General features: G+C 39.1%; 1 protein-coding gene across 2 annotated transcripts in view; it reads left to right on the top strand.

The window, feature by feature from the left end:
• Positions 1-21,033, top strand: part of scube1 (signal peptide, CUB domain, EGF-like 1) — a 264,360-nt gene that overhangs the window by 22,714 nt on the left and 220,613 nt on the right. For both annotated transcript variants that reach the window (XM_059977952.1, XM_059977953.1), the window contains exon 3: positions 19,493-19,618. In XM_059977952.1, coding sequence (XP_059833935.1) covers positions 19,493-19,618 — 126 coding nt within the window. The remainder of the gene's footprint in view (positions 1-19,492; positions 19,619-21,033) is intronic.

Below are 21,033 nucleotides of genomic sequence, written 5' to 3' on the forward strand. Positions count from 1 at the left end.
GTGAATTAAATAGAGTGAGCATTTTAAGGGAACTTATGCAAGTTTTAATATATCTATCTTTGGTAAATCACTTTATGAATATCGCTGTTTTGCTTATTGCAGAAGTCACCATAAGTTCTTAACTATGCTTACTTTTGCTTGCTGGAATTTGTTATATTCTGTTCATTGAAGTTAAACAATAACAACTGTTTTTCTTGAAATTCAAAGGGTCCCCTAAAAGAGGTTTTACAAATACTGTCAAATCAAAATGCAATACACTGGAGCTTCATAATCGCATTTTTGCAGTCACCTAATCAGCTAAGAGTTGGTGATTGAATCCATTGTCCTGAACTACGTGGATTACAATAATGTGTACTGATAATTTCAACTATCTGCAGCAAGTGTAAGGATGAAAAAGCATTTTCAGACTAACTTGTTACCTTCAGCATTGACATTGCTTAAAAAAAAATATTTCTCCCTTCACTTGTCATCTGCTCTTGTACTGACTGCAGTTCCATGGGTGAAGAGGTTCCTGCCATTGCTGTTCTCCATTGCTGCAGTTCTTCAGCCCTTTCATGTAGATAAAATGAGACCTGCATGGAATTCAGCTGCCATGGAGCTCTTCATTTCATTTACAATAAGCCTCTGATAGATTATAAGGAACTCATGAGAATATAATGTTTTAAAATTGTGCCAGTTCCTTCACAGTGTTCTTGACAACCTATTCCATGAAAGAATATACTTCCCTTGCCTCTGTTCATGTAGATGTAGAGAGATACAGCACAAAAGGAAGCTCTTCAGCCCATGCAGTCCTCCTTGATTAAAAAAACACACCTCCCTTTTATACTAATCCTACATTAACTCCATTCTCTATATCTCTCTCAACTTCTTCCTTTTGGCAATTTACAATAACCAATTAACCTGCAGGACCTCATGTCTTTGGAACAGGTGAGAAAACGAGCAGCTGGTGGAAACCCATGTGGTCACGGAGAGAAAGCGTGAACTGCATAGATAGTGTTGGAGGTCAGGGTTGAATCCTGACCTCTGGCAATGTGAACCAGTGGCTCTACTTGCTGAGCCATTGTGCCATTGTTATTAGCATGCATTTGACGTAGGTATGTTTCATTCTTCAGCATTTGTATTTTGTTGAAGGACAGAATGCCAGATTGAGGTCAGACATTTAACTGACCAGCTGGTGGTGCAGCGCTGGACTTTGGGGTGAGAGGTCACAAGTTCGAGTCTGGCCGGCTCCCTTGCACGCTCTCCATCCATGTCTGGGTTGAGTGTTGAGCTAGCAACTCGACCTCATAAAAAAAAACCTGGAGAGGGATGGGCTCCGCCAGGTTTCAGATGCCCAAGACATGCCACACGATGAGCAATCACCAAAAAGATCGGTGCAAAAAGCTTGTTGTGATGCGCCCTGACGACCACACACACACACACACTTTAAAACCTGCAAGAACTAAACATTTTGAGAGCATTTTGTAATGGGGGGGCACTCGCTCTGGGATATTTCAGGAAAGCAGAAGAAGATCATAGTCTGAATTGTAGGTACAATATTTAAAATGTACATTTTTTAACATAACCATGTTACTTAAGTTCAAAGTTTGCAAAGTGTCTGAATTCTAGAGATATTTTTAACAAAAATAATTTCAAGGCTTCTTTTACAATACTGTACCATAAATGAATCATTGCATGTTTTAAATAATACTTTAGATATTCAGGATATTGGAAAGAAGATGTTGAGGAATTGATCAGTCCTGAGCTGCATATCTTATCACGCTGTCAATTTGGGTGTATTTTAAATGGATAATTACCATGTTACCATGTTATCTCTGAAGAGAAATATGTCAGGGAGTGTATTTGTAAATGGCAAATAACAAAAATTGCATTTCTGTGATGCTACAGATTAGCAGATCTGCATTCAGGCTTCAAACCTGAATGGAAAACTACTGCAGTAAATATAATAGCATCTTAGCAAACACACTCAAGATCTGGAAATGAGGAAAGATGATTATAACTGGACAAGAAGGGTTTTAAAATATGAAAGATGTTGAAATAACTATAGCTGAAAATGCACACTTTTCTGAAGAAAAATATATTTCATCGATCTAAAAGGAAGCTTTTACTGTAGTGCTGTTATTGGCTTCATGCTTGGTTTCTTGCCTTAGCAGGGGGGAGATAAACGTATCAATGATTGATAACATCAGCACATTGACATGGTAGCAATGGTAAGAACATTATGGAGAAGAACAGGTCAGTTTGGGAACCAATGGGCTTGATGTTGCTATGAGTCAAAGTAGGTTTTAATGTAAATTTAGCTGTATAAATACTTGCCGAACACTTACTAGACTGATTTATTTGTTTGTTTATTTTGTAAACTTGTGCCAAAGCTAAAATATGTCTTTGCTTTTTTTGGCCATGTTTAACATTTGATGAAATAGAGGAGTTTTCTGTTTTATACCAAGGCTCGAGACTTGTGAATATACTCAGAATGACTTATTCCCCAGTTTATTTTCCATCACTCCCACAGGAAAATCATTGAAGACCTGGTTTGCCAGAAAGCAAATCCAAAACCAGAGACCCACTTTGCTGGGAATTGTGGTACAGTCTTCATTTCTATCACCTTGTGCCAGTAGCCGAGTTTTAGAGTCATCCCTGCAGGAGAATATAGAATTTGAAGCTTTATTCACTGCATATTAGAAGCAAAGGAACTCAGTTCTTTTACCATCCATAGCCTAACTCATGACATATATTTTGCAAGCCTTTAATAGAATGATCCTGGAAATGAAAGGGTTAATGTATGAAGAACATTTGATGGCTGGAGTCTAGAAGAATGAGGAGAACCTCATTGAAACCTATCAAATATTGAAAGCCTGGATCGAGTGGATATGGAGATGATGTTTCCTATAGTGGGACAGTCTAGAACCAGATGACACAGCATCACAATAAAATGATGTTGCTTTAGAACAGAGATGAAGAGAAATCTTTTTTAGCCAGAGGGTGGTGAATCTGTGGAATTCATTGCAACAAATGGCTGCAGAAGCTAAATCATTAGGTACATTTAAAGTGGAGTCTGACAGTTTCTTGATTAGTCAGAGCGTCAAAGGTTATGTGGAGACGGCAGGGGAATGAGGTTGAGAGGGATATCAAATCAGTCTTAATGGAATGGTGGAGCAGACTTGATGGGCTAAATGGCCTAATCCTGCTCTTATGCCTTATGGTCTGTATCTGAAGGGAGTACCTGTATCCTGCTTTACAAGCTTCAGTTGATTCAGTATCAAAGCATGATAACTCGGGTAGATTATGAAGAACTTAATTAAAACTCTTTAATTGGTTCCATTTTAGGTTTTTGAGGTTAAATATATTTTGTAAATTTCCTGATTTTTTTAATACAGTTCGTTGAGGTTGTCGAGTAATCCTTTCCCTTTAATGAATGTGATACCATTTATTATCCTAACAAGTCTTTTCAGTTCTTTGTAAATTGTCAATGTTTTTTTTCCAAAGCCAGTATAACGTTTTTCTATTTTCAGCATATTTATTGGGACACTGGTGTTAGTCAGTAAATTATAAGTGGGATAAGTTGAATGACTCAAAGCAAACTGTATTGTCTATTTAAAGGGAAGAGAAGCCATAGCAAATTCTCACAATAAAACCAGTGTAATTTCTCCACGGTTGTAAATGGAGGATTGTTACATTGTATGCATAAAATTAATCTCAGTCATTTCCAGTAGTGAAGTCACTAAGCTCAAGCGAATTAACCAATTATCCGCACTCTAGCTGGCTATAGTATTTTCCTTTTCCCATAAATATCCTAATGAAGGGCTACAAACAGATACCTTCAATCACCCATGCTTCTTTTCTTTGTGACTAATTACTTATTTGGTTGGCTTTTTATTTGCGAGTGAATTAGTAATGTTTTCAGATTCCTAAATATTCTCATCTCCCTGAACCATTCTGTATGTAGATACTATTTCCATATGTCATTTCGGACGTCCGTTGTGTGATCTCTTGATGATTTACACAAACAGCATTTTCTCCTTGCTGTATTCTAGTTGACATCAGAGATGGGTCCATCTCTTTACTTAAAATTGTCTGCAAATCCAGTGTGGTTCTCTGATCTTAATGCAGGACTGTTTTAGCAGTTTCCTATTCTTGTTCAGTAGCTTTCTGTGTTCTTAACTTATTTGAAAGACCTGAATACTGTGACACGTTACTGGTCAGAATTTCTGATTTTGTTCATTACTGCTCATTATAATCTTATATTATAAATTCTGCTAATAACAGTTGGTAGGAGAAAAATCTTCAAATCAGCACTGATTATTCAGATTCAGTTTATTGTCATTTAAAAACCACAAATGCAATGCAGTTAAAAAATGAGACAATGTTCCTCCAGAATGATATCAACATGATAAAATAGACGACACCAGAAAATCCACATAATGTTGGGCAATCCCCAATCCAGAGTCCAGAGAGGCTGCTGCGTATTAATATCGGGCTACCATGTTAGCACGTTCCCCAGAATGGAGCTCCAATTCCACCAGACAAAACAAGACCAAAAACTAAAGCTACAAGACCTGCATAAAACCACATATTTACAATATATAGTTACAACAGTGCAAACAATACCATAATTTGATAAAAAACAGACCATGGGCTCGGTAAAAATAGTCCAAAGATGTTAAAAGTCTATAAGTTCGAAAGAAACCACCACACAGTTTCCACAAGTCCTCAGGTTTCCTCATCTCATGCCAGCGGCAGAAGGAAATACCCCCACTATGGACTACCGCAGCACTGCCCGACTCAGCCTCACAGACGCAGCACACAATGAAAGCAACCTGACCGCAGTGGACTCCAAATCCATTGAACGTCCAAGCCTCTGACCATCCCCTCCGGCACAGCTTCTCCGAGCACCATCCTCTGCCGAGCATATTAAGGCGCCACCGGCAACGTGAGCCCAAGGACTGGGGGCCTGTTCTTCTCAGCAGAGACCCAGACCTCACAGCAGCAGCAGCAATGAAGAGGGCCTTCCTGGAGATTTCCAGATGTTCCTCCATGCTCCCACATCTGTTTTTCATTAGATTAGGATTGCGCACGGCACCCCCCGCTTAACAAATAACATATCAGCTCCAGAGTGGCCGCTGCAAGCTGTGTCGCGCCGCCATCTTTAAATCTGAAAATGGATACTTGTGAAATACCCAAGTGTAGGATGTAACCTCCATTATCACAATTTCTGGTTGATTATAAGGACATTACTCTCTGATTTGAAAATATGCCACGAATAACATTTTGTTACTGATATTCCTCTCTCAGCCCCTTCACTCTCTGTTCTGCAGGTTAGATTTGATGCCTGCTATAGGTGAGTAGAGCAGTCACAACTTTTATTGGAATCCTCCTTTCTTTGCAACATATGGGTGTGGAGACAAAATCTTTGGACATACTTAGAGTGGAGGTTGATAGGTTCTTGATTGGTAAGGGCATGGAAGGTTATGGGAGAAAGCAGGAGAATGGGATGAGAGGGATAATAATTCAGCCATAATGGGGTGGTGGTGCAGACTCAACGGACTGAATAGCTCAATTTAGCTCCTATGTCTTATAGTCTTCAGAACTGCTCTTGGACCTCCACAATTGTCTTAAGTTGCATATTCAGGCAACATTTATTGTCCTGCCAGCAGGATTTTTTCAGACTGATTTAGATGTCTGGGGTATTGCTGAGCTTTATTTAAATGCAGGCAGCCCCATTTCTTTTCTCTTAAGAATAATTTACACTTTTTCTATTCCGATTTCCAGGGAAGTTGGTTTAGTTTGTACCATTGGAAAATTCATTATCAAGTGTAATCATCTTTGGGTGACTATTTCAGCCCTAGGGTTGCTGCAGGTCTGTGTAGCTCCCGAGATCAGAGGTCTTAATCACTATTAGCATCCATTTTGCCCTCCATTCTGCATGTGGTGGCAGACCAGGAATGGGTGCAGGACCATGGGGAGCAGTGCAAGGGGAAATTTTCCAGTGACCAGAAAATCCATCAAGTCCTGAGGTGGAGGCTGGAAGCAGGAACCAGGACTTTAGTAGAGACAGCAGTGGTGGTGAGAGGCTTTGATGACATGGTCTTTTGAGGAATGTGTCAAAATATAAGAGATGTGTGATATGGGTCTGGTACAATGGGTGCACACTGAAATAGTTAAAGGAGATCTGATGGATCTGGTTCTCAATGTTGGCCTGAGACTTGAAGGCAGTCTCCTTTAAATATCAATGCCAGAATGGTATGAAAACACATTCGTTCTGAGAGTATCCAAAGAGAGGTGCACCCTGAAACAATGTGGCCTGATTTCCTAGGTCCTGCTCTAGAGGAGTGGAAAATATATCAAATGCATAAGGGAGAATCACCCTGGTATGGGCTCAGTGAATATCTGGAATGCCACAATTCAACAGTTAAGTAGTTGCAACAGAGTTCCTTTTTATAACTGAGCAATTCATGCATTGTCTGAAAATTTAGTTCATTGAAGTGCATGTTTATATATTCATAATGTATTTTCTATAAAAATAGAGGCTCGTTACCATGTTTGTTTGTCAACTTTACTTTCACCCAAGTAACTGGACATTTGGGTTAAGTTGGTAAAAAAACTTGCATATAACATGCTCTGTTTTTAAGATCTATTCCAGCACAGGACATCAGCAGCCCTGATAATATTGGAGTGCTGCTTTGCTAAGTGACTTTATCCTCTTGAGGAAAAGCACAACACACAGGCAGATAATTGAAATGTAATTTTTGCTGTTGAATTAGTCATATTTTTTAACATTGGTAGTACCTTTTAGCAACCGTACCTGCGCAGCTTTTGGTAGTTTAAATAATTTGTTCCATTCCAGTAAACATTTGGGTCTATATGAGAAGCCCGAAGATTGTTACTTAAATCTAAGCTAACAGTGCAATAAACCTGGCAATAACGCTTGAGTTTCATAAAGTTGTCAGATTGCTGGAAAATGCAACTGGCTTGTGCAGGATCTTTTTCAGAGAATATAATCTACTTCTCCTATTTGTTCCATCTTATGCCCATGCTGTTCATTTAGTTCTTAATATGCTGACTCATGTGAAAAGAAGGGTACTTGGCTGACGTTCCAAGAACATTTTTTTAAGGTAATCAGGAACCTTGGAATCTGACTTCATTGCAAAACTACTCCCAAAGCTGTTAAAATAGGCCACTAAATAGAGAAATGTTTCTCTGGGGGTGTATTTGGAGAATAAAGCATGATTGGGAATTGTATTTAATTAAAAGGTTAGTTCATGTCACAAACTGAAAGAATTTATTATTGCAGTCTAGCCACAAAGATTATATTGTTATCTGGTATTCATTTCATTCTTTCTTGCACTTATTATAGCAGTTTGGGTACTTCTGCTTTTTCAGAAAAATATTTTGTAACATTTTACTTACCTTTCCACCATATCATTGAACAAACAAAACAGAAGAAGGCAATTTGGCCCATCATACCCATGCAAGCACTCTATCAGAACAACATACCATTATAGAATAGTTCCACCTCATACATTTATCTATTTTCCTCTCAAAGGCCACCATGAAATCTGTCTCATCACATCTACAGGCAATACATTCCAGATTCCAATTACAAGATACGTGAAATTCTCTTTCCTCACGTCATTGTTAAATCTCTCTTATCTATACCTCTGATGTTTTATAGCCCCCTTTAAGATCTCCCCTGAGCCTTCTTTAACAACAACAGCTTCAATGACTCTAATCCATATTTGCAAATGCAACAACAAACCATCTGCTGGAGGAACTTAGAGAGTTGAGCATCATCTGTTTGGGGTTGTAGGGTGGAGGGAAGGAATTGTCAGTGTTTTTGGTTGACACTTTGTATCAGGATGAATATCAGCAATCCCTTCCTTACACAATCCACTCTACAGATGCTGCTCAATTTGCTGAGTTTCTCCAGTGGTTTGTTTTCTCCTTATTATTACTCTTTCTTATGTACTTATTACTGTCTTGTCTTCTCCTTGGAACCATTCTTGTTAACCTCCTCTGGATCTTCTTCAGTAACTCCACATCATTCCTCTTAGGAGGTGTTGAGAAATGAGCACATTAATTAGTGTAGCGGAGGATGGACCAGAAATTTATTTATTTATAGAGATACAGTGGGAGTAGGGCTTTCTGACCTTTTGAGTCACACCGCCCAGCGACCCCTGATTCAACCATAACCTAATCATGGGCCAATTTACAATGGAGGACCTGGAGGAAACCAATGTGATCACAGGGAGAACGTTTAAACTTGTTGCAGACAGCGGTGGATTGGCTTTGTACTCCATTGGCAAAGCCAGAACTATTTTCTCAACCTGCCATGCTACTTCCAATGTTATAGCTACCTCTCCCTCATGTCCCTTCTTCCTGCACCATTTTCAGAACAGCCTCTCATCGTCATATTCCTCTGCAGTAAACTTCACCTGCCACATATCTGCCCATCCTACCAGCTGATTGATATCCTGTTGCAATTTATCACCACCTCCATATTTAGAAATTGTGGCTTACAGCCCTAAGTCTAGCTCATCAACAGTCTCACTGGAAATATAGTTGCTTCACAACTCCAGTAACCAGTGCCATCATAATGTATGGTAAATTCTGTACAGTTTGCACATTCGTTCTGTAATTACGGAGGGTTACCCCCACATAGCAAAGACAGGCTGACTGTTAGTTTAATTGACCATGGTGAATTAAACTTAATGTAGGTGAGAGGTTGTAGAATTGGGCATGTGTGAGAATGGGTTACAGGGAAATAGTGTGGAAATGTGATTGGTGTTGCTCTGAGAGCAGACAGACTTGAGATGAATCACTTCCTCCTTTGTTGTAAGAAAATATATGATTCGCTGAGGTTAACTTACTGAGGGGAAAATTAGGTTAACATCTGTTAAAACAGCAAAGTAATACAACCTCATTGCATTGGTAACCAGCTTATATTAGCAGCATTGGTAACCAGCTTATATTAGCAGCATTGGTAACCAGCTTATATTAGCAGTGATTCTAGGTTTTGAGAAGAACAGGAGTGATTAATTAGTCGTTGTACAAGACCAATGTTCCTGATAACAGAATGGTTTAAGGACAAGTTGGCCTCTAATAATGGCCTGGACAAGTACAGTGCCAAGCACTAATGAGTCGATATTAAATGCTTAATTCATGCTCACAATAAAGAAGTGTGATAGTAAAAAAAGGGCTTTATGAGGCTGATTTCTTCTCCAAGATAGAGACAGTGATCTGGACCAGCTGGATAAATGGGTTCAAAAATGGCAGATGGAATTTAATGCAGGCAAATGTGAGGTGTTGCACTTTGGGAGGTCAAGCACAATGCAGGGCATCAGGGGTGTGGTAGGACAAAGGAATCTGGGAGAACAGATCCATAATTCCTTGAAAGTAGATAGGATCATAAAGAGAGCTTTTGGCACATTGGACTTCATAGATCAGAGTATTGAGTATAGGAGATGGGATGTTATGTTGAAATTATATAAGATATAATAACCCTTGGTGAGGGTTAATTTGCAGTATTGTGTGCAGTTCTGATCACCTACAGGAAAGATATCAATAAGATTGAAAGAGTACAGAACAAATTTACAAGGATGTTACTGGGACCTATGTCATAGGGAAAGATTGAACATTCTCTAGACTGTAAGAGAATGAGGGGAGATTTGACAGAGGTAAAATTATGAGGGGTATAGATGGGGTAAATGCAAGCAGGCATTTTCCACTGAGGTTGGGTGAGACTAGAACTAGAGGTCATAAGTTACAGGTGAAAGGAAAAATACTTAAGGGGAACTTGAGGGGAAACATCATTCAGAGGGTGAGAGTTTGGAATGAGCTGCCAGCGGAAGTGGTGAATTTGGGTTCAATTTGAACACTGAGAGAAGTTGGGTAAGTACATGGATGGGAGGTGTATGGATGGCTATGGTTCAGGTGTGGGTCAATGGGACCAGACAATAACAATTTGGCACGGTCTAGATGGGCTGAAATGCCTGCTTCTGTGCTGTAGTACTCTATATTCTCTATGTAGTTGAGAGCTTCTCTACAACTAATGCTAAGTAATCCACATTTTTTGGATCTCTCAGACTGGCTTCCCAAACACTGGGAATGCCTGTTGTTCAAAAATTTTATGTATTCCTTTTTTCTAGTAACTTTTCATATAAAGCCATCTTTCTTGTCCTTTTAGCATTAATCCTAAGCTTAGCCTTTCTTCGTACATAAGCAGCAACTACTAGACGTAGTCTTTTACTATTTATTCTCTTAATCCCTTTTAAAACATTGAATTCTTTTTCTAAGTTTCCCATTAAACTTTTCTGCTGTGGTGAATGATATTCTAGTTTTTCAAGTACCCCATCATATATCCTCTGATCTTGGTGGCCTCTATCAATTTATGTGGCACTTTTGCTTTGGTTACCAACATCCTTTCTACAATGGGGTTTTAAAAGCTGCTTCTATTACTCTAGCTTAACTAGCATCCTGCCTACATTGTGCATCACCCACAAAATGCTGGTGGAATGCAGCAGGCCAGGCAGCATCTATAGGAAGAAATAGAGTTGACGTTTCGGGCTGAGACCCTTCATCAGGACAATAACTATCTATCCTTAATATCCATTGGTAGTGCCATTTCAATTTCCTCATCAAAATCAATATCCTAGGAATGACCATTGACTAAAAACTATTCAGTTTTATAATCACTGTGGATTCAAGGTTAGTTCAGATTCAAGATATCCATTGGTTATTATCTCAACTAGTGATACCCCAATTGTTTCAATTGAGTTTTTAGTCAATGGTCATTCCTCGGATATTGATGTTGTTGAGGAAACTAATGACACTACCAATAGATATCAAGGACAGATAGTTATTGTCTCTCTTGTAGGAGGTGGTTATTCCCTCATGCGTATGTAGTATGAAGGTCACATGCCACTTAGTTTATATCTAAGTGTCATTCATGCCTTGCTATGTAGTGGGAAGTACTGCCTCATTTGCTAAAAAGTTGTACATTTAATTGAAACTTGTCCTGTTATCTGTCATTTCCATTTCTGACATTGTGATGGAGCAGCTGCAGATAGTTGGGCCAAGGACGATATTCTGAGGCTTTTGTACAGTGTTGTCCTGGGGTTGAGGTAATAACCACCAATGATCATGTTCTTTAAGTAAACTATGAGAGTGTTTTTTGTTTGATGCTTGTTTCATTTTCACTGGAGGCCTTCAGTACCACCGTTAAATAACCTCATTGCCTTTCTGGAAGTCAGCTCTTGGAACGAGGCTGTGAAAACATCTGGAGTAAGTGGTCATACTAAATTCAAACTGGTTGTCAAGGAGCAGGTTACTGATGAGTAAGTGTCACCTGATAGCAGTTTTAATGATTTCTGTCGCTTTGAGGATGACTGATTGGTTAGTAAATGGCCACACTGGATTTGTCCTGCCTTTCGTGAACAAGACATACCTGGGAAGTTTTACGGGTTGCTTGGTAGATGACCACTGCTCTAACTGTGCTGGAACAGATCAGCTGGGAAACAGTAAGCGTTGCAGCATAAGCTTCCAGTACTGCACACACAGTGTTGTTTGGGCCTGTATCCTTTGCGGTATCCATCCTGTGATATCGTGAGTGTACCAAATTAGCTAAAGACTGGCTTCTATGATGGTGGGGATTACTAAATTAATTGCTTCTGGCAGAATCTGTGTGCAAATGCTTCAGTCTTTAGTTTTTATGTGCTGGGCTCTTCCATCATTGAGACTGGAGATTTTCTTTGAGTCTCCTCCATTTGGTTGTTTATTTATCCACCACAATTCTTGAGTAGATGTGAGAAAACTAAGAGCAATTGTTGGTCATAGCTATTGGCATTTTCTCATTGTTTAGTCTGTACAGAGCCCTGTATTGGAGTCATAGAACCCTACAGCACAGAAACAAGCCCTTCAGCTCATATCGTCTGTGCCTAGTCCCATCAACCTGCACCTAGACCATAGCCCTCCATTCCCCTCCTATTGATGTACTTACACAAATTTCTCTTAAAGGTTGAAATCAACCCCGTATCAACCACTTGCACTGGCAGCTTGCTCCACACTCTCATCACCCTCTGAGTGAAGAAGTTCCCCCTCATGTTCCCCTTAAACATTTCACCCTTAACCAATGACTCCTAGTTCTACTCTCACCCAAACTCAGTGGAAAAGCATTTACTCTATTAGTATCCCTCATAATTTTGTATCCCTTTATCAAGTCTCCCTCAATCTTCTACACTGTAGGGAATAAATTCCTAACTTATTCAACCTTTCCATGTAAGTCAGGTCCTTAACTGTCAGTAACATCCTTGTAAATTTTTTGTGCACTCTTTCAATCTTATTTATGTCTTTCCTGTAGGTAGGTGACCAAAACTGGACACGATACTCCAAATTAGGCCTCACCAACATCTTATATAATTTCAATATATCATCCCAACACCTGTACTCAATACGTTGATTTATGAAGGCCAATGTGCCAAAAGCTTTCTTTATACACCTATCTACCTGTGATGCGACTTGCAAGAAATTATGGATCTATATTCCCAGATCCCTCTGTAGTCATCCGAGAACACACTTCCTACCAAGGGGCGAGTAAAACAGCTGAAGTGTCAGAGCTGTCAAGGAAATGTGATGGCACTGGGAATTCAATAATGTTGGTCAGCATTTGAGGCAAGATCACTTTGTGTAGAAGCCACTATAATTGGGAAGCACTTAGTAGTGAATGAACTCAAAAGGAGGCAGAGTTATGAAATAGCAACTACTCTAGTGAGGGAGGTAAGCATTTGAAGCATGGACGTAGAACAATTTAACTAAAGAGCTTGGCCTGTTCTAACTTCTATATTCCCTGCAGTGAGATTTATTTGTCAGCAGGGTAAACTTGGTCCACAGGGCAATATTTTCAACAACAGATCAAAGTTAATAATAAAGTAGAAGAGCCCAGAGATTCTGCATACTGAATGTATGCTGACATATTTTGGTAGAGTACAGTGGGAATGGGAATAAAAGGGTATTGGGAGAAATCTCTGTCTCACTCTCACCGTATTTCTCTTGTTCTCTGTTTCTGCCTCTCTTGAATCTTAAAACTAATCTTAAATTGCATTGGAAAATTGATCTAAGGAGTATGTGGATCAATTCCATCAGATGATGTCAAGATTTTGACACACTGAGGAATTAATTGGGAAAAAATACATGACTTTCAATGTGTTTTAGATGTTTAACCAAATATTGAATGGTAGTGTTTTTATTTCAGAACTCTGTGATTGAAAATCTTACCTTTTCCAGAACAAAATATGAGAACAACAATTCCAAGGGTGTCTTATGTCAATCTAGAAATTTAACCGGCAGTTCCAGCTACCGGTCACCAATGAACCCATGATGCAATTTCCATGCCAGATGTCCATGAGCTGACATTATCTCCTTTGAAATGCTCCTTTTGCATGGAACATGAATCACTTTGGCCCAGAAATGTGAATGCTTGGAGGCTTGTATCACAGTTTGGCTTTCTGATTATACTGCTGGTTTGTGATGGTCTAATATGTAAATCAATTATTTTTCAATGGTAGGATCGTTCTCTAAAACTTCTGGTCATCTATGACCTGGTCCCAACCTTCTCCCGACCCAACCTGCCTACCTCCACTAGACCCCACGCACTGCTCTCAACTGTCATCGCTGATGGTATTTTAGTATCTGGTATTTCACCCTTCTACCTGCCATCTGTTATTGATGTTATCTGCTTTTTCTTCTCCATCTGCAGCAGAGGTCTGATTTGTGCTGTGGCTACTGGTTAAGCTTCTCCCCTTAACTTTCCCTGAACCCCACTGACAAAGTTTGTAACAGAGAGGGAGAATAAATGAAACTTGGGGTGCACCCTTTTGGATGCATTTTTGCTCTTTAGATCTGTTCCTCTTATTTAAGTGAAAAAAGTTTCTGGAATATCAGTTGACAGTGCATTTTATCCTTTAATTTTGTCAACTCTTGATTAAATATACCATTTACATTCCATGAAATGCTCTTTTCTTAAGTAAGAATTTAAGCATAAATCACCATAATCCAAAAAGAAAATTAATAATACATATGAGATTTACAATATTTGAACAAAATATCAGATTCTATGTGATGCAGAATTATTTTCTGCACCATTTAAAAATGAGAAAGCCTTCATGTCAATCTGCAGTAGAAAGAAAAGGCGCATCTATTAAACCAAGTGAAGTCATGTTTGCTTCTGGCAGCTCTATATGTAGCAATGGTGTCATATGTGTTTTCCTGGTGTCATACACAACTTCCTGTGTTATTGGGATTGCTATGTCGGGAGATGTAGCAATGCAGAGAATTTACTGTACGTGGTTGGTTTTATAGTCACCTTTGTTGGACTTGATCTTTCATTGTCAATGAGAGGTTTCCTTGGATAGTCTCAGAATTGATTGACATTCCTTTTTCCTACTGCCATAACTCAGCCACCCAAAGTATACCCCTTCAGTTGCAGTGTGAAAGTTGACTCCATGAATATAAAATTAACTAGAAGGTTAAGTGACAAAGTAGATGTATCCTGAACTGGGCATCTTTAGTAATGTGCAGGAACATTACTCTATTGTCTTTCCGTACATGGTTTCAATGGACAGAGTCAGAATGTCCTACAACAAATATTTGGTTTCACTAGCCACAAAGTATCAGTTGGAGTTTAAATTGTGTACAGGTCTTATTTTCTGGAGATTGGTACCCATTTTAGTTAAACCATAATTATGCTATCCATAATTTCATAACCCCAGAATAATCCCTAATGGAGGGAATGAGCAATTTAAAATTGGTGATGGAACTCCTGACTATTGAGTGACAATCCTTTCCTCGGGAGATAGGAGAGAGTTATCAAAGAAATGTGTGTCAATCTTCATGAGGTCTATAAATCCTATCAAATTCTCTGATGGGATCTTTTTTTTCTTAAAGTAAACCTTATCACCAAATGTGGTTGAGTACTTATTGTAGAGATCAGAAAGTTGTTAGATAGTTTCTAAACTCTAAATATGCATGGCATATTAGCATTCAAGTATGCACAATGGAGGCCAACAGCATTTGACATGAACTTGAGCACCACATTCTTCAGATTCTTTTGTGCAGGTAGCACACAGAAGATGATGACTTTGGTGAATTTTTTTGAGGTAACAATTAAAGGGAGTATGACCCTGCCTACTACGATCATCTGATTCTCCCATTCCTTGCTCCAGGACACATCACTGCCCTCATCCCCTAATCCCTCCATTATAGGAACTGACACTTGTTTTTTTCTGTTTATTCCTGATATCCAGTGTTAATGGAGTTAAAAATATAGGTGCAAAGTACAAATTAAGACTGATTTCCACTGCATGTGATGGTTGTGTCCTCTTACACAACCACTGCCGCAAGGTAGTCCATCACACCACCTGTTTAGTGGAACAATATTTCAGCCAATTAAAGGATTTTGGGCTTTGTATCTGCTAAGAAAAATGGAAACATTTGCAACATCATCCATTAAGAAGCTTCTACCCTCCAAAGAATAAAGCCTTTGATCTGTTGCACTAATGGAAAGTAAATTGTCATTGTTGTTAACTCTGACTGATTACCATCTCTGGATGAATAGCAATAAAAATTATACAAGTTTGTGTTTGAAAATGTAAAAGATGAGAGCATTTCACTCACACGATTTTTTCTAGAGCTTATTAGAAAACTCTAGGTGAACTATTTTTAGTTTTTGTTTGTACAGGATTAGATGAAGAAACTGATAGGTACAACAAATACGTATAAGAATAGTTTGGTTTTGTTCCTTTTCATTTAGCTGCTTTTCCTTACTGTTCATATTTAGAGTTATGAATGTTCACTGTGTTAGTGTGAGATTGAAATTTAAATTTCAATTTTGCAAACACAAAAATTGTGATGGTGAGGTGTGATAAACAAGTTTAAAACAGATGTTCCTGCCATTTCAGGTGACCTACAGAAAAAGAAAAAGTATGTGTACTACTTTCCATTAGCAAATGTCATGAGGTTTACCAGTCAGTTTTCACTTTTAAGATATGCCAGGACATGAAATTTGGGAAGGCTGTGTAACTCCACAGAAAGAATTTGAAACAACATTTTCAAGATTTCTTCCCAGAAATGGGGAAACTTTTTTTTTGATTGACTGCTATCAACACAACTTGTTATTGGCAGCTACTAGTGATATAAAAAAACAGAAAATATGGGAAATAGTCAGCAGGGTCAGTGAAGAAAGTAACAGAATTAAGAGGTGGATGACAATCAGAACCAGGCCAAGTTTGGGCTGCTGATAGAGCTGCTGTCTCACAGCTCCAATAACCAGGATTCAGTCCCGGCCTCACGTGCTGCTTGTATGTTCTCCCTGTGACTATATGGGTTTTTTCTAGGTGCTCTACTCTTGTCCAAAATGTCAAAGGTAGATTAATTGGTCATTGTATGTGAGCCTGAGGGAGCTGATGGTAATGCTGAGAGGATACTGAGAAAATTAATGGAGTTACAAGATTACTCTCTGTGTCAGCATAGATAGACTCAATGGGATGACATTGTATCATTTGTCACAAAGTAATATACAGTAGTTAAGAGCACTTTAGCAATAGAAAGGATGAGGGGTGAAGATAATCTTATGATTATTGACTTAATGAGGAGGAAGCTGGAGCCAGTCTTCATCTGAGGATCAGAAGTGGAGAGGGTCAGCAAAGTTAAATCCCTCGCTGTTATCATTTCAGAGGATTTGTCCTGGGTCCAGCATGTAAGTGCCATTATGAAGAAAGAATGGCAACACCTCTACTTCCTTAGAAGTTTGTGAAGATTTGGCATGATATCTAAAACCTTGACAAACTTCCATAGGTGTATGGTGGAGTGTATATAGATTAGTTGCACCAAGGCCTGGTATGGAAACACCAATGCCCTGGATAGACAATCTGACAAAAATTAATGGATCCTTCCCAGTCCATCATGGGTAAAGCTGTCTCTACCATTGAACCCATCTACATGGAGCACTGTTGCAGGAAAACTGCATCCATCATCAAGGAACCCCACCACCCAGGACATGTTCGCTTCTCACTGCTGCCATGAGGAAGATGGTGGGAGCCTCAGACCCACACCATCAGGTGCAGTTATTACCCCTCAACCACCAGGCACTTGAACCAGAGGGTATAACTTCACTCAACTTCACTTGTCCCATCGCTGAAACATTCCCACAGCTATGGATTCCCTTACAAGGACTCTTCAACTCATTTTCTTGATGTTTATTGCTTATTTATTTATTATTTTTACTTTTGTATTTGCACAGTTTATTGTTATATTTCCACATTAGTTGTTTGTCCTGTTGGGTGCAGTCTTTCATTAATTCTATTGTGCTTCATGGCTATACTGTGTATGCCCACAAGAAAATGGTGACGTATATGTATAGTACTTTGATAATGAATTTATTTGAAATTCAGTTCTTTGTTCTCCGCAGAATGCTATTTCCAGCTTTCACTGGATTTCTAGTCCCTGGTGTGGTTCTGTATCCAACATTGTGTTCATTCCTCTCTTGGTTGTCTGTATTCATTCACTATTTACATGCTCACTACAGTATTTAGGAGGCATTTAGATAAGCACATGGAGAGTAAAGTTTTAAAGGGATATGAGCCAAACACAGCGAAATAGCGTTAGCTTGGTGGACAAGTTGGCATGGTTGGCATGGACAAGTTGGGCAGAAGGTTGTTCCCATGTTGTCTCTATCTTTAATTTACACCTCCTCCAGAATGGCAAATTTCTTCAGTTGACAGCTCCAGTGTTTGCATCACCATCTCCCCAATCAGCTGTCTATCACAGGCATCCCCTTTGTTCTCCCTCCCCTATCTTTCTCCTGCAGTGTGCTTTGTAACTTTCCCAGTTGCTGATTCTGTTGAAAAGTCTTCAACCTGAAATACTAACTTTATTTCTCTCTCCACAGATGCTGCCTGATCTTGAATATTTTAAACATTATTTCCCATTTTCAATATCTATAGTTCTTGCTTTTTACATGGTAGCAATAATATGTGAACATTTTTAATACCCCTTTGCATATTCTACCTTATGCAGCACCAAATGGGCCCTGACAGAGGCATCCTATGACACATATGTCTATCCCACAGATTTTAGAATGGTGAAGTTTTTGTAATTCAAAATAAACCAAAATGCAATCAGTTTTTATGCCCACTGTATTTGGAGTTGGTGGTCATATTCAAGGAGGGAAGAGGTGGAAGTTGTGGTGGGAATTTTCACATAGCTAATTGCCACCTTTTCTTGTCCTTTGCATTTTGAATCTATTTGTCAAACATTATCTATAATGCAAATGGTTTTAAATATCAGCAGGTCAAAGTTTCTTATTGGAACCTGAGAGGAAGAAAAGCTGGTAACATTTTAATGCACTCTGTGGTATGACATTACATTAGAATATAGTTCTGATGAAGTCTCACACCTGAAGGTTAACTGTATTTCCATTGCTGCATTTGATGCCTACCCTGTTGAGTGTTTACAACATTTTTATTTTTTATTTTACCATCCCAGCCATATCTTGCCACCACCTCCGTATGTCAGGCTGAACCCATGTCATTGTGCTAAGCATTGTACTGTAATATTAAGCTTGGTGCCACATCTTTGCACCAGTACAATAATGTCAGGTCCATCCTCCTGTTAACCACCTAAGGCTGATTACCTAAATTGTCAATTCCCGTTGCCATGCCTGCCCACTTTATGTAACATAAATGAAATGTGAGATTGAATCATTGGGAAAAATCCCATCTCTATGCACAATAGTTTGCAGATCTCCAGAAAATGTAAGTCCTGAATGAGCGTGCATCTAATGAAGTATTCATGTATGCACTTTCTGTTTTATGTGGACTACTTGGAGGTTAGGGAAAGCAGTAAAAGTTAAGACGAATTATGACCTTCAGAAGAACACTTAATAATTCTGGAAAGTTGGCCCGGAAGTGATATTTGGCAGGCAAACTTAATGTTTATATGAGATTATGTTACTTTAATGAAGACCACAAAATGTTTGAAATAATTGGGTTAACCCTGCCATTAAAAATATTAATTTGTGGAATGTTGTGTAAACCTGTTAACTCTTCATTTGTTGGTAATGATAGTAGTGATTTCAATGTTTTAGTTGACTTTGGATGAGTTTAACCAAATCGTAAATTCTTCTTTTCAAAAAATATATATTCAGAAACCTTTTCTGCATTCTTTAGTAATGTTTTGCACAGCAGCATTTTTAATATAGTTATGGTAGCAGTTTTTTGTGACCATTTTCTGAACTTTCACCTCTTTTCCATTATTATTTACCATAGCACAATATGTTTGCTGTGAGTTTTTTGTACTCTTGAACTGAAAGCTCAGATTTACTGTGACAATCAAATACTTTCACTATGGTGCTTGTCTCCATTGCTGTTCATTACCTTCTGTTCTAACGTAATGTCTTCCAAAACATCCTGAGCTTTACTGAGTCTTGTTAACTGTCTTCCAGATGTTGATGAATGTGACAATGACTACAATGGTGGTTGCGTTCATGAATGCATCAACATTCCTGGCAACTACAGGTGCACTTGTTACGATGGTTTTATGCTGGCACACGATGGTCACAATTGCCTGGGTAAGTTGTATCACTTTCTTAAAAGTAGTGTTAGAATTAACATCTTTTCTATGTTTTACACTCAGTTTTCTTTGTAAATAAAGAAATGCAATTTTAATTTTGTTTACCTTTCTCCTGTGGAAGAAATATTCTTCAAATATTACTGCTTCAAGCTGAAGACTTGTGATAAATGTGTTAATGCTCACACAACAGCAGCCTTTCATCTTTAGTTTAACAATTTAATTTGATGTGGGTTGTTAATCCAAATAAACATGGATGGAATTCATACTCATCTCATTTGGGTGTGATATTCTGTTCATATGCTCCCTATTGTTGCGGTATGACTTTATGAACATCATACTTGAAGTGTGTGTGTTTCAGGAAATAAAGGGAGTGATCTCACATAAGAGACCAAACAGATAAAAGGGTGAGATAGGGATGTTGATGCATATTCCATTTTTTTTTAAGATCTATGTTTAAATTACAGTGACAATTGGAAGAAATCCTGCAATAGTTATTGGAAAGCCAATTTTCATGGCAAATGGACAAAAGCAAGAGGGCAAAGAAATTGACTTCAAGTGATTTGGGACACTGCTGCTTTAAGGAGATGGGGTGGGTACGGGCTGTGGAATGGTTAGAATTAGCAAATGAATAGTGATTGTCAGAATTTAAGAATATTTAGTTAAGTTACTGAATCCAAGATCCAAGTTCATCCAAGATGGCGGCACGACACAATTTGCAGCGGCCACTCCGGAGCTGATTATCTGTTATTTGTGAAGCGGGGTGCTGTGCGCAATCATAATCGGATGAAAAACGGACGTGGGAGGTCGGAGGAACATCTGGAAATCTCCAGGAAGACCTTCTTCGTTGCTGCTGCTGCTGTGAGGTCCGGGTCTCTGCTGGGAAGAACAGGCCCCCAGTCCTCGGGGTCGCGTTGCCGATGGCCGTTGGTGGGAGTGTCTTAATATGCTCAGCAGAGGATGGTGCTCGGAGAAGCTGTGCCGAAGGGGATGGTCAGAGGCTCGGAGGTTTGATGTGGTCGGAGCACTTTCACTGTGTGCTGTGTCTGCAAGGCTAGGTTCAACTGAGCTTTCGCTGTGTGCTGCGTTTGTGAGGCTGAGTTGGGCGGTGCCGTGGAAGTCCATAGTGGGAGTATTCCCTTCTGCTGCCTGCATGGGATGATGAGTCTATCGGGTCCCTGAGGACTTGTGGAAACTGTGTGGTGATTTCTTTTGAACTTATTGTCTTTTAACATCTTTGGACTATTTTTACTGTGCCCATGGTCTGTTTTTGATCAGTTATGCTATTGTTTGCACTGTTGTAGCTATATGTGTAACTATGTGGTTTTGTGCAGGTCTTGTAGCTTTAGTTTTTGGTCTTATTTTGTCTGTTGGGATTGGAGCTCCTTTCCGGGGAACGTGCTAAGATGGTAGCAC

This window comes from Hypanus sabinus, chromosome 8 (assembly GCF_030144855.1).
Source record: "Hypanus sabinus isolate sHypSab1 chromosome 8, sHypSab1.hap1, whole genome shotgun sequence".
NCBI lineage: Eukaryota > Metazoa > Chordata > Chondrichthyes > Myliobatiformes > Dasyatidae > Hypanus > Hypanus sabinus.